This window comes from Cryptomeria japonica, chromosome 8, assembly GCF_030272615.1.
Source record: "Cryptomeria japonica chromosome 8, Sugi_1.0, whole genome shotgun sequence".
NCBI classification, from domain to species: Eukaryota; Viridiplantae; Streptophyta; class Pinopsida; order Cupressales; family Cupressaceae; genus Cryptomeria; species Cryptomeria japonica.
The window spans coordinates 164,600,921-164,614,677 of NC_081412.1; the positions used below are offsets into that span (position 1 = coordinate 164,600,921).

The window sequence follows — 13,757 nt, forward strand, 5'->3', positions numbered from 1 at the left end:
CCACGTGGGAAGATACTAATGAAATGCAGCAGTTGTTTCCTTTTTCGTTTTAATCATGATCTATAGACTCTTTTGGATCCATGCATCGGGATGATGCACAAATTAAGGTGGGGAGGATGTCACAACCCTCCTTTATCACTTTTTGATTTAAAATACTATTCTATTGTATTTTTAGATAAGCTATTTAAATGATTGAATGAATTTTATAAAAGGATAAAATAAAACAAACACACACACACATGGAAAATATACATTTTTTCTTATTTATTTATTTAATTTTCCACATTCAATTATGGCAGATGTTGTCGGAAGAATAAGAAGCTTCTAGAGGATTCTCCACCACCTTGCAAGTAACTCCCCCACTAAGTCTAATCAATTTGCATGAAGTCCAAAATTGGGAGAGAATATCCTCTTTAATTAAATTTTCTAGATAATGGAATAGAGGGAATTTTTTTATAAATGATATGCAAGTTTTCAAAAATGGGAGTTGGTTATTCCTTGAATAAATTCTTCTCTCAAGTATTTGTTTTTGGTAGTCATATTTAATTCTGGAGAATAACTAAGGTTGCTTTGGAGGATTTTTTTTTCAAGCTTGAAGGATCAAGGGAGGCTAATTGAAGGATTCATAGGGGATTCTACATCAATTTCAAGTATCTAGGTTCTTTTAATTTAGTTTTGTTTTATTTTGAATCACACATCTTATTCTTGCTGCAAATTAGATTAGATCAATCTTGTTTCAATTCCTTGATGAGAATTAGATCAAATTGTTTCAATTCCTTGCTGAGTATTAGATTAGTAAGAAAAAGAAAAAAAAAGAATTTGTTTCAATTCCTTGTTGAGTATTAGATTAGTAAGAGGAAAAAGAAGAAAAAAAAGAATTTGTTGTTGAGAATTAGATTAGATCAATCCTTATTTCCTCCCTCTAATTCATCTCTCTGGTTTTTCGAATAGGAAATCTGAACCTCATTCTTTAAATAGATCTCTCTATGAGTAATAGTTGAATCAAAATTCCTCTATGAATATCAGATGAAGTTGAAGAATATATCTCCTGTGAATGAATCCTTGATCTCATTTGATCCCATAAATATTTTTCTATTATCTGGTTATATATTTTCTCTATGAAAATTAGTTGAAATGAAAGGATAGATTTTGCTGTGAATAATTCTCTATGATATTCTCATTTGGTTCCATTAATGTTTTTATGTGTGGTTATCTGCCTCTCTCTAGACATAATAGTTGAAACTGAGGAATAGATCTCTCTGTGAATAACCCTCTGTGTTATTCACTCCTACAAATAAATCCTTATTGTTTACATTAATAATCATCTCTCATATACTGGTTTAAATCTACTCTCTGTGTTTAAATAAAATTAAACTGGAAACTATATACATACTATATATATATATATAGTATTTATAAATTTTATGCAAAATAAAATTGATTGGGTGCATGGTGTCCAGCACTCCATATGGGGTATCGGGCTCGTAGGCGGAGTTAATACTCTACAGGGGGAGTGGTACCATAAACGGTACCCTCCACTAGCCTGCGGTCACTGTTGCGGCAGTGGCCGCAAGGTAGTGGAGGAGACCCGTGCAGTCCCACTCCCACTTGGCCCCCTTTTATTAATGCCAATAAAATTTTAAATTTCAGCAATGGTATTTGTTAGATTTTTTTTATGTATAAAAATCTTAGTTAATTAAATTCTTTTTTATATATATAATTTTTGTTTATTAAAAATTTTTAAACTTAGATAAACTTTTTAAAATTTATACTTAGTTTAGCAATTTACAAATTGTAATTAAATTATACCAAATTTTATAATTAGATTCTTTGATCCACTTAGCAATTAGTCCGTATTAAATGATTTGAAGCTAAATTCTATGTTGGGATTAGTGGTTTTATAAGCGATATTCTCGCATGTAACTTACCCTACCTTTGCTTCATGCAAATGGCTTTACATTGATTTCAATTATTGGTGTCCCCATCTTCATGCAAATTACACGTTTAACTATTATTATGCAAGTTACCTAACTATCATTATTATGCAAGTTATATTCAAGTTTTGAATAATAAATAATTTTAGTTATCATTTTTATTCCATGTCATTCATCAAGTAGTTATTTTAATTAATTGAGCTTTGCAATGTCTAATTATACGCATTCAATTCATAATTATTTTCCAAGCATGATGTTTATCATAAGTTAGAAAAAATTAAATAAAGGAAGTTGGAAAACCAAAACCAAGTAGCATTCGGTATATACGGTGCCTCTAGGTCACACTTACGGGTAATGTCGTCGTGTTGAACTACTGCACTTAACACCTAACAAAGCTACATCAATGACATATGTGGCATCGTCCCTATAAATCGTCGGGGAGTAATAAGGGACACTTGGAAGTTAAAATCCAAGGGGCGGGTAATCCCCCTTGGATCGATAATTTAATAAGATAACTCTAAAATGATCTTTCATCTGCTGAGTTAAACTATAGTAAACCCCTATAGGGATGGTGAGTGAAATGCTTTTATGAAATTGATTTAATCTCAAAAATTGTTGTCGATTGACAATTGGTCAAGGGTGACGCTCATTATAAGAATTAGGATCTAGTTGTTTTAGGCCACAAGCAATAGGCCATCTTGAGCCTTTGCTTAAGCGCTACCATCGTGGGTAGCAACCGCAGAGAAATTGTCTGGGACATTGACCCTAGAAAGGGTTGTGTACCCACTAATCAGTTTACATCAAACCATAGAGTAGAAAATAGAACTACATACTTTACGCCTTGATCCCGTGCCGAAGCGGGTATGTAGGCAGTCTTGGGATGGAGTTGTCCCTCATACTCAGGCGTTCGTGGGTGGGGTCTAGGCTTGGTAAAAAGAAGGATTGAGTAAGAATCCTAATTTGAAAGATAAGTATAATAAAATGGAAAATTATTTCAATGCATACTTGGAAGGAATCCTGTATGGATTCGCTTGACTTCCCGGGGCTTTAAGCCAAATTTCGAGGTGGAATTCAAGCTTGAATTATGTTATTTAATTACTCCTAAGGATGGCAACCTCGATGCACTTCTGTTAGAAGAGTGTAGTACTTAGTGAGTGGCTCAGGACCTGAATGGTCCTGATGAGTCCAAGTCTCTGGCCAAAGCACCTCCTATCCTGATTGGATAGATGCCTACCTCGTATGGGTAGATGTCTATCCCGTATTGGATAGATGAAATCTTATGTCTCGTATGGACAAATGCCTAACCCGTATGGTTAGATGCTTATCCCGAATGGATGAATGCCTAATCCAAATGGATGGATGCCCAGAGTATGCAATTGAATCAAACATAATGATTAAATTAAATACAAAAAAAAAAGAATGGTCAATTTTGTTGAGTTAATTATGGTAGGTTATTACAATATCATATTTATACGATGTAATAGACTCCTTGAAAAATCTAATAAAAATATTAAAAATATAATTAAATTAATCAATTTGAATTCTTTTTCAAATTTCAAATTGTATAAGTATTATAAAACACAGATTGCATGGAAAACATAATTAGCAAAGGGCGAATAAGTTGTTATAGCAGATAGTCATTGATAGAATGCACATTACAAGAGATTAGAGGAAAACCTATATAAATTAATCTACTCTATATAATTAGAAAAACCCAATAAACAACCTATTATATGGTAGTAAACTTTTCCTTCCTCAGAATTCTTCATTGAACAGAAAACAGAACACCAATAAACAGTGGCACACAACATTATATGATTTTATCTTTTCTTGTTTAAGTTTAGTACAGTGCTTGCCTATTATTGGCAATTGAAAGTAGTGGGTTGGTGGAGAATACTTTATATATATATATATATATATATTGAAATGGGCTATCAGTGGAATCAAATTTGGTTTCTTTTCTAGTGTAATCCATAGGAAACAAAACTATGGGCCTATATAGGATATTTATAATATGAGAAACAAAGACTCTAATCCTTTGTACAAATAGTTAATAAAAGGAAGGTTGTCATGAGTGAAGGAGGACTGAATTGATTCATGACAAAGACATTGTTGAATAAGTCATCCATCTCATCCTCATTCATTCTTATGGTTCTCTTCATATGGCCTTTTATTTTATTCAGTTACATGCTTGAATTCTTACGAACTAGTTTAGCATAATTTAAAATGAAAAATGTTAGCATGAAGTTGTCTAGTGACTAAAGGGAAAAATCTTAGATGTAAGATGAAGATTTGGATAAGACTATCTTATTTGTATTTATTTAAGTAGTAAATCATAATTAAAGTTAATAAAAGTTAGAAAATGACATATTGAAAGGTTATTTTTACAAGTTAAATATAAATGATTATGAAATTCAATTTGAGGAATCAGTGAAGAATAATGTAGATTTTGTATGTAATTTATTCATTAATGATAAAAAAAAAGTAATATTTTTTTATTATCTCACAATTAGAATAGATTTTGATTAAATTTCAATTATCACGAATATGTCCTTTGATATGTTGATATAATCTTAGTACAAAGTGTATGCATTATATTGTTCATCTTTGTTGTCTATCTCTAAACCTATTTGTAAGGACATTATTAAAAAATATATTTAGGAAAATTGTTAGATCACTAAGAGTGAGTTCACCTAGCTCAATAATATGTCTCATGTGTTGGTCATAGGTGTGTGTTGGATCACTAAGATTGAGTTCTCCTAGGTCAATAATATGTCTAATGTGTTGGTCATATGTTTGTGTGTGTGTGTGTGTGCGTTGATTATACTTTTTAAAAAGCTTACTCCAAGGGTGATGATCCTACAAAATATCCTATCATGGTGACTCATTTTATGGTCCAACCATTGTTTCAAAAAGAAAAATTGTTGAAATCTAAATTTGATCAAAAAGAGGGAAACATAAAGGGATTCAAATGTAGGATCTTTATTCCTTAAGGGATTTTGAACATGCAACATTTAAAAATGAAAAATTATACCTTCATTCGAAGCCTCTACATGTGGCAAGCATTTTTTTTTTACATGTAGGGCCTTAAATCAAAGTTGTTCAATAAATTTTTCATCCCAATTATCATTTATGTGCCTCATTCCACAAGTTAGACAAACTGTTGTGATTCACCCTCAAATGTGTAAAAATGGGCAAATGTGAAAGATAAAAGATTGGGGAATGAGCTAACTTGTGACAATAGTGCATCACTAGTCAATGCATAATTTTATAGTCATTCCATCGAAATAGGCATTAAACTAAATGAAAATTGGCATGGGAACATGCAAATTTCACCTCTGAAAAGAGAAATAAGAAGCACATTCTTTCAAAAATATAATAATCTAAGCAATACAAGATCAATTCAATACTCTAATATGGCTCCAAAAAAATTTAATTGAGTCACTAAAAGGATAAGTAAATGATAAAATTAGATGATAACTTAGAAATTTATTAGAATTTTGATGGTTAAAGTGGTGGATGTGATGAAATTTGACTAAATATGTGCTCCCATACTACTCCATTACCATTAAACTTAGACTTGAAGAGCTACTTTTGAGGTAGATAAATTTCCATTCCTACACTACAATTGAATGCAATCATACTAATATTTATATCCTATGCTCTCACAATTATGTCTTGTTTATTGTGACAATGTCTTTGTCAAATGCATAGTCTTGAAATATTTACTTCTGGTTGGATAGTTTAATTATGGTTAAGATGGTATTAAACATCTTTTGGTGAGTTCTTTACTACAATTGATCTATTAGACTTCCTCGAAGTTAAATAAGGCCCATTTTTCTTGTTCATAACAATTTGTATGAGAATATTGTGAATGCACACAATATGCAAGATGCATGAATATATTATTATTGTTGATGTAGGGTTGCACTAATCTATTTAGTATCATAATGCATTGGTTATCAAGGTTGAAAAAGAAAATATTACGAACTTTGGAGCTTAAAATTATGAGAATTTTTGAAATAATATAACGGTGTAGCATAACCACTATAGTAGTTCAATTTTTTTTACAAATTTACCTTTGAGCTCCAAGTCCCTAATAATTTTTGTCTTTCTTAACCTTGACAATGGTTACTTAGTTTCACAAATGGAGAATGATTTCATTTATAAAGATTATTTGATTTGGAAAATACCTATTCTAGGAATGGCATTTTTCTATCTTTATAAATTCTCAAATTTTATCTTGGCTCTTTTTTTAGAATTAAATCTATAAATATAGGTCTCATCTATAGTTGTGGATTTATCTTCTATGTATAAACTCAACCATCCTTTGTGTGATTCTATACTCCATTTCTCACATTATTAATTTATTCATTTTTCTACTCATTTTAGATTTATAAGATTAGTGATATTTAGAAAAACCTTAAAGAAAATTATCATCAATATTAGAAGGGGACACATTCTATTAATTTAATTCGTTTAAAAATTAGGTAAACAATTGTAATTCTCTTCAAGCATAAATATGCTTCTAGGATAACCATGAAGATTTAGATTCTTTTTACTATGCTAATTGAAGAGTTTTCGTCCCTTAATGCAAATAATATGTGAACGATGCTTCAAAGTTAAAGAGTTATGTCATGAGTGTAATTGAATGCCTTTAAATATTAGTACATACAACTAAATCATGCAAATTAATACTTGGTCAACCCAAGATCAAAAAATAATGTGCAAAAATTCACCAACATTTGATTTTAGCTTTTAAATAGTCAATGATTAATTCCACAACTTGATGGAAATGACTGTGGATATGCAAACTATTAAATCTAGATGGATACCACTTATGCTAAGTTATGCTAAGGTTGATGTACAAGGAAATTTAATAAATACAAGTCTTGAATGATTTTATCAAAGTACATGTGTAAGAATAAGGTAAGAGCTAAATGATCAGCCCAACTTTACACTAGGTTGTGTCATTTTACAATATATACATGTATTAAATCATTATCTAAAAATAGCCATATAAAAAATAACATAAATATACAAACTTTAGCATTACATTATCTTCTTAATAAAAAATAAAATATATCTAATATTATAAAAAATTTAATTTGTATGATTGATATAACCAAAAATAAACAACATGCACATCTCCTTTTTGCTCACAATTTCAAATGTTTCATAAATAATGTCACAGTATTCTATACATTATAAATATCACAATCTAAACATTATTTCATCTCCTCACTATATATAATGAAGTACAAAATATAATACATGGAAATTATTATTATCTAGTTGGCTAGCAAACAAAACAACAATATTTATGTAGATCTAGGAAGTAGATGTAGATGAACCTTCATCATTCCCTGACCCAGCCATATTTATACATCTTGTATTGTCGAGAAAAGGTGAGATGTCTATTGGTAATTGAGGAATTTTAGGTGTACCAAGAAATGCACCTCTGATTGTATTTAATCTATCAACTATCTCAGTCATATCAGGTCGCTCTTGAGGTGACTCCCTTGTGCAAAAGAGCCCAATTTGTATAAATTGAGTAAGGCATTCTGTTACCATTGATGTCTCTGATTCATGAGCATCTAGAAGCAAACAATTATCCACCACATCTGAGATTCTATTTGGAAAATGCATTTCTATCCATTTTTGTAGATTGATTCCTTCAGTGAACATATCATCTGTTGGTCTCCTCCTTGTCAACAACTCTAGAATTAAAATTCCATAACTATATACATCTCCTTTTGTAGTAAGCTTTCCAGCTATTCCATATTCTATAATAACAAATAAACAAGGATCAAAAACTGTCATTTGAAGAATTTGATGATGTATAAGATAAAGAAAACTAGCAAAATGCATAATGAAATAATGAGAAATATATACCTGGTGCAATGTAGCCAACAGAACCTTTAAGCGCATCTGTAGAAGTCAAAGAATCCACGGAATTGCCGAAAATAATATTGGAAAGGCCAAAATCTGCTATGTATGAAGTCATGTCATCTCCTAATAGGACATTATTGGGCTTGAGGTCGCAGTGAATCACTTGAACAAAGCAATAATGGTGAAGATATGTCATTCCTTCTGCTATCTCCATTGCTATCCTTATTCGATCTCTCAAATTTAATCTGCATCTACCACCTTCTGAATGATACAACCATCTCTCTAAACTTCCATTTGACATGAACGGAAGAATTAAGGCTTTGAAATCAAGATTGGAGCATGCTGAAATTATTTTTATTACATTGCGATGTCGAACTCTCTTTAATGCATTGCATTCTCTGCTAAAACTATGGCGAACATGTTGATCTTGCAACTTGAGAACTTTAACAGCAATATTTGTACCATTCTTTAGAATTCCTTTATAAACTGACCCAAAACTACCAATTCCTAAAAGATTTTCGTCACTAAACCCACCAGTTGCATCTACGAGTTCTTCATAGGAAATTTTTGGAGGCCATACATTGAGAGCAGGGGTACTGGAATGTCTACGTAATCTATAAGAAAATGCTACCAATAGAAGAGACATGATCAAAATTGCAACGCCTACTATGACAGGAATAATCACCTTTTTGGAGACTGATGGCTGTTTGTGATTGGAATGAGAGCACGGTGGCAAGTTTATCCATCCACCACAGAGGCCAAGATTTCCCATAACTTCTGAGGCATCGAGCGTTGCGAAAGCTCCTCCCTTTGGGACCTCTCCAGTCAGCTTGTTTGAAGAGAGATTGAGATGTCGGAGCATTCTCATCTTTTTGAAAGTCACCGGTATCATACCTGACAAATTATTGCGAGAAAGATCCATGTACTGCAGATTTTGCAGATCTGCTAGTGATACAGGGATTGGCCCCTCAAATTCATTCCAAGAAAGATTTAGATATTCCAAACCCTTGCAGCTTGCTAGTGCACTAGGAATGACACCCGAGAAATTGTTTTGAGAAAGATCTATATCTAAAACCATAACCATTTTACTCATTTCCAAAATAGAACCTTGCAAGAAATTGCTGGAAACATTGAAATAAAACTCGAGATTTTGAAGACCTGCAACTTCAGGAGGTATGTTTCCTGTTAGTTTGTTGTGGGAAAAGTCCACCGTCTCCAATGTCTGACATTTCCCTAAACTGGCAGGTATTTTGCCTGATAGTTGATTGTGATGCAGAAAAAGGTCTCTTAATTGTGGAAGCTCGCCAAGACTATCTGGAATTTGACCTGAAAGCATATTCTCACTGAGTGACAACAATCCAAGCCTTATTGATTGTCCAAAACTTTCTGGAATTCTTCCCTGGAAATTGTTTGAGTCCAGATATAATCTTTCCAGATTTGGAAGTTTGCCAAGTGCAGATGGAATCGTCCCATTGAATCGGTTTGTACTTAGCCCTAATGTTGCCAGGTTTGTTAGGTTACCAATCTCATTTGGTATGCTTCCCCCAATTTCATTTGAGTCCAGAACAAAAAAAGAGAGTGAATTTGAAAGGCGACCAACTGAAGTGGGCACGACGCCAGTGAGATGATTACATGCCAATTCAAGAATTTCCAAGCTGGAGCAATTAGTTAACGCTCTTAGAATAGGCAAATCGCTGCTTCCACTTACAAATTGATTTCCCCACAATCTTAAGAGTCTCAGCTGCTGCATTTTACCAAATTCCAGGGGCACTGTGCCGCTCAGTTGGTTGATCTCCAATTCCAGCACTTCCAGGTGAGTCCAATTCCCCACCGAGCGGGGTATTTCTCCACTGAGTTGATTTTGCCACAAAACCACTTTTTGCAGCTCTGACAGCCTTCCAAACTCCCATGGAATTGGGCCCTTTAAGTGGTTAACACGGAGCATCAAATTTTGGAGACGGGTGCAATTTGAAAGGGCCGGGGGGATCGGCCCCATTAAGTTGTTGAAGCCAAGATCAAGCCATTTTAGCTGACTAAGCATACCCAACTCGGCAGGAATACCACCTTGGAGTGCATTTTCGGACAAACCAAGGATATTCAAAAAGGACATGTTTCCTAAGAAAGGTGGGATAATACCTGTCAATTTGTTTACTGATAATCCTATGGCTTCTAAATTTGAAAGAAGACTAAATTCAGGTGGAATGCTTCCACTTAAACTGTTAAAAGACAACCGAAGCCTTCTCAAGCGAAATAGCCTTCCAAGCTGATATGGAATATGGCCGTGAAAGCTATTATTTTTGAGATCAAGTACTCTAAGGAAGGAAAGATTTCCCAGAAAGGGAGAGATGGGGCCAAGTAATCCCATACCAGTGAGATTCAAGGAAACCACGCGCTGTCGACGAGAAGAGCAGGTAATGGCAGGCCAATTACAGAAGGTGTGATTGGTGTTCCAATGGAGTAAGGAATTATATGCATCAAGAGAGATAGCAGCTTTGAAAGCCATGAGAGCTGCTTCATCAGAATGATTAGAAGACTCTGCCATATGAGGAGGCAGCAGAAAGAGAGAGAGAAAGAGTAGCAGAGGAAGCATCATCATCATCTTCATCTTCATTGTTAGAGTAGCAGAGGAAGCATCATCTTCATCTTCTATTTATAAATGGGAAAAAAATAGATTCCACCAATGAAAAGCAAGCCAATAAATTTTAAACAAATGTTTCAGCATAGACTATTCCTTATACGAAAGTGTGCTGATGAAAGACGTCTCAAGCTGTTCATGCCTGAGAATTTCCCGTTTAATTCATGCTACACGTGCAATGTGCCACTTTTTTAGAACGGTTGCAGGAAATATTACTTTAAACTTCTTTTTATTATGGTAAGAAGTATTTTATATTAGTAATTATTATAAGATTATTTTTATGTGTAATTAGGAAATCAAAAACAAGAAATTTAGTTGAAAATGATAAAATATTTGGGAAGGCTCTCAACACTTTCATTTTAAATTTAAAAACTTAAGATATCAAATTGTATAGGAAAAAAAACAGATAAATTGATATAATTATATATTTTAAATAAATTTGAATAAAGTAGTGTTTATTTGATTTTAATATTTGATATAAAATCTTTTATTATTTTGTTCATAATTTTAGAATCGTATCTTAAAACTATTAGTAATGTTGCATTTTTAATTAATTTAATTTTATAGGATTATACTTTAATTTTCATTATAATTAAAGTTTGGACAAAAACTATTATCATGTTAAATTTTATAGCCCATTTTTTTAATATGTCAATATTTATTGCATATTTTACATTCTATTTTATATTATACATTTTTGAATATTAATTTTATGATCCAATTTTATATTATAAATTTAATAATCCATTTTTTATTGTAAATTTTTAACATTAATTTTATTGTCCATTTTTATTGTAATTTTTTTTAAATATTAATTTTAATTTTGATTATTTTAAAAGTTTGGACAAGTTGGTATTATGTTATAGGTGTGTTGTTGAATTTTCAAAATGTGACAACCTTTAAAAAAAATTGGTGTAAATGTCATTTTTGTCTCCAAGGCACGTTTTACAAGGTTCAAAACTCACATTTGTTAGTGTCAAATCATTGGGAGGTGTCTTTTCCATCATTGTCCAAGATTTGGTGAGTTTTGGTCTTCTTTTTCCTATCTTTTTGTGCAAATTCAGGTTTCAGAGCAGTCACTACAGGTTGAAGATTTTACTCTTAAGGAACGCTTCTCGAGGCAAAATATTTGTTTTTTGTTGAATTGGATTGATCTTCGGTCCATCCTTGATTCACATTTCAAATTTCATTGTGTTTCAAGTTTGTTTGCTATGTATTTCCTTCAATTTTGGGGTTTTTTCTTTAGTGGAAAATTTTCTTTTGATTGCAAGTTTTAATTTTCTCTTGTTTTGTGTTGGAGGGAAATTTTAAAACAATTACAAGTGCACTTTATTTAAAACTTGTAACTTACTTTTTATTTCCCCCTTACTTTTTATGTCTTTTAAGTTGTTGTAAGAACTTTTTGGACAAAGTGCAAGTGAATTCAAAATTACAAGTTTAATGAGAACTTGTAACTTCTCATAAAATTTCCTACTTTGTGCTTTTAAGTTGTAATAGGGATTTTATTTCCCTATTACAAATGTTTTTAAGTTATTAAAGTGTTTTTTTTTTATGTCTTATGTTTACTTGTAATGGGAATTTTATTTCCCTATTACAAGTGTTTATGTTTTTATTCTTTTTATTTGTAATAGGGATTTTATTTCCCTATTACAAGTTTTTATGTGTTGCTTTTAGTTGTAATAGGGACTTTATTTCCCTATTACAAGTCTTTATGTTCCTTTTTTGTTTTTAAAACATGTAATGGGTATTTATTTCCCTATTACAAGTTGTTTTGTTATTTCTTTTTGCTCCTCTTCCTTTCAAGCCCGAAATCACTCAAGCGAAGGAAAAGCGATGCAATTTAAAACTTGTAAAGGGGGTATTAAAATCCGATTGCATCTTTGGAGGACATGTTTTGCTTGAAGTTGAAGAGGAAGAACCCAATCTGCACTCTTGCTCCCACAAAACTGATTTTTGTGGCATTCTTCTTTTGAATCTGTCGCACATTTTTGCTATGGTGTTGAAAATCGTTGGTTCTTGTTACGTTTTTCAGATTGAATGGTTTTAAGAAACGCATCTTGCATTTATTGGAGATGTTTTTGAATCCGTTTTTGTTGGTTCTTGCCACGTTTTGGAGCATAAAGTCTACCCTTGTTGCCACATTTCAAACACGTCTTGCATTATTCAATCATGGATGAGTGTTTGACGTCAAATATATCTCTCTTTCCATGCCATTTTTTGTGGAGAGGATTGAATGTAAAACTAATTTGTTTGTTGCTTGTAATCCCAACGTGGTGTCTTCTTTATCTATTTTTAAGGCATTTCAGTTATTCCCAAGGTTTTCAAAATGATATTCCCAATTAATTGGTTCATTGAATGCAAGTTGTAAGGGTGATCATATGGATCCGTGTCACACTTTAGGCTAACAATGTCTATTCCATCCGGAAGTGTTCCAACCAGAAGTGTTCTGGTTGAACAAATTTGGCAGCCACATTGCACTCTCGTGGAAAGGGGTTTCTGGTAGGAACGGTTCCGGTCGGAAATCCCTTGCCCTATATAGGTGTTGAAATCCGCCCAAGCCGCTCATTTTGCATTGAGCGGCTTGGAGTTAAGCAAGAGGGCACAAAAAGTCTTAGAGATCCGGTCGGAAGGGTTTTGGCAGTAAGTACCTTTTTTTTCTAAATGTATTTATTTTAACATATTAATTTATATTGGTTTTTTTAAAATCATTTTTAATAGAAAATTAGTTTTTTTTTTGTTTTTAAAAAATATATATATTTTTGTATATATTCTATCATATTAGTTTAGAATATTAGAAAATAAATGCACACATACATATGTAAATACATACACAAACATACACATACATATGTACATACATACATACAAACCTGAATACATACGTACATATACATACATACACATACATACAAACCTACATACAAACATACATACCTACCTACATACATGTACATATATTAAATAATTATATGTACACCTTAGGACATACACATACATACCTATGTCAACATACATACATACATACACATACATAAATGCATATGTGCATACATACATAAATACACATAAAATAATTATATACGCCTTAGGACATACATACACCTCAAGACATGCTATGAGGGGGTCGTGTGTGGTGCTGAGGGGTCACACACATGTGTGACCCCTCAGGACCACACACGACCCCCTCATAGCATGTCCTGAGGTGTGTGACCCCTCAGGACCACACACAACCCCCTCATAGCATGTCTTGAGGTGTATGTATGTATGTGTATGTGTATGCATACATCCTAAGGAGT

General features: G+C 32.5%; 1 protein-coding gene across 1 annotated transcript; it reads right to left on the reverse strand.

Moving 5' to 3' along the window:
* Nucleotides 1-7,100: 7,100 nt before the first annotated feature.
* On the reverse strand, nt 7,101-10,430 carry LOC131056610 (putative leucine-rich repeat receptor-like serine/threonine-protein kinase At2g24130). Its single transcript, XM_059209536.1, has 2 exons — nt 7,830-10,430; nt 7,101-7,720 (listed from the first exon to the last, which is right to left on the reverse strand). Exons 1-2 carry the CDS (start codon nt 10,423-10,425, stop codon nt 7,266-7,268), a joined length of 3,051 nt encoding a protein of 1,016 aa, XP_059065519.1. The 5' UTR covers nt 10,426-10,430; the 3' UTR covers nt 7,101-7,265.
* Nucleotides 10,431-13,757: the final 3,327 nt, after the last annotated feature.

What these genes read in the sequence shown, in the direction of transcription:
- LOC131056610 (XM_059209536.1), bottom strand. Translation starts at nt 10,425, where the DNA reads ATGATGATGATGCTTCCTCTGCTACTCTTTCTCTCTCTCTTTCTGCTG. An exon ending in TGTTGGCTACATTGCACCAG is followed by an intron (nt 7,721 to 7,829) that starts GTATATATTTCT and finishes TTGTTATTATAG; the next exon opens with AATATGGAATAGCTGGAAAG.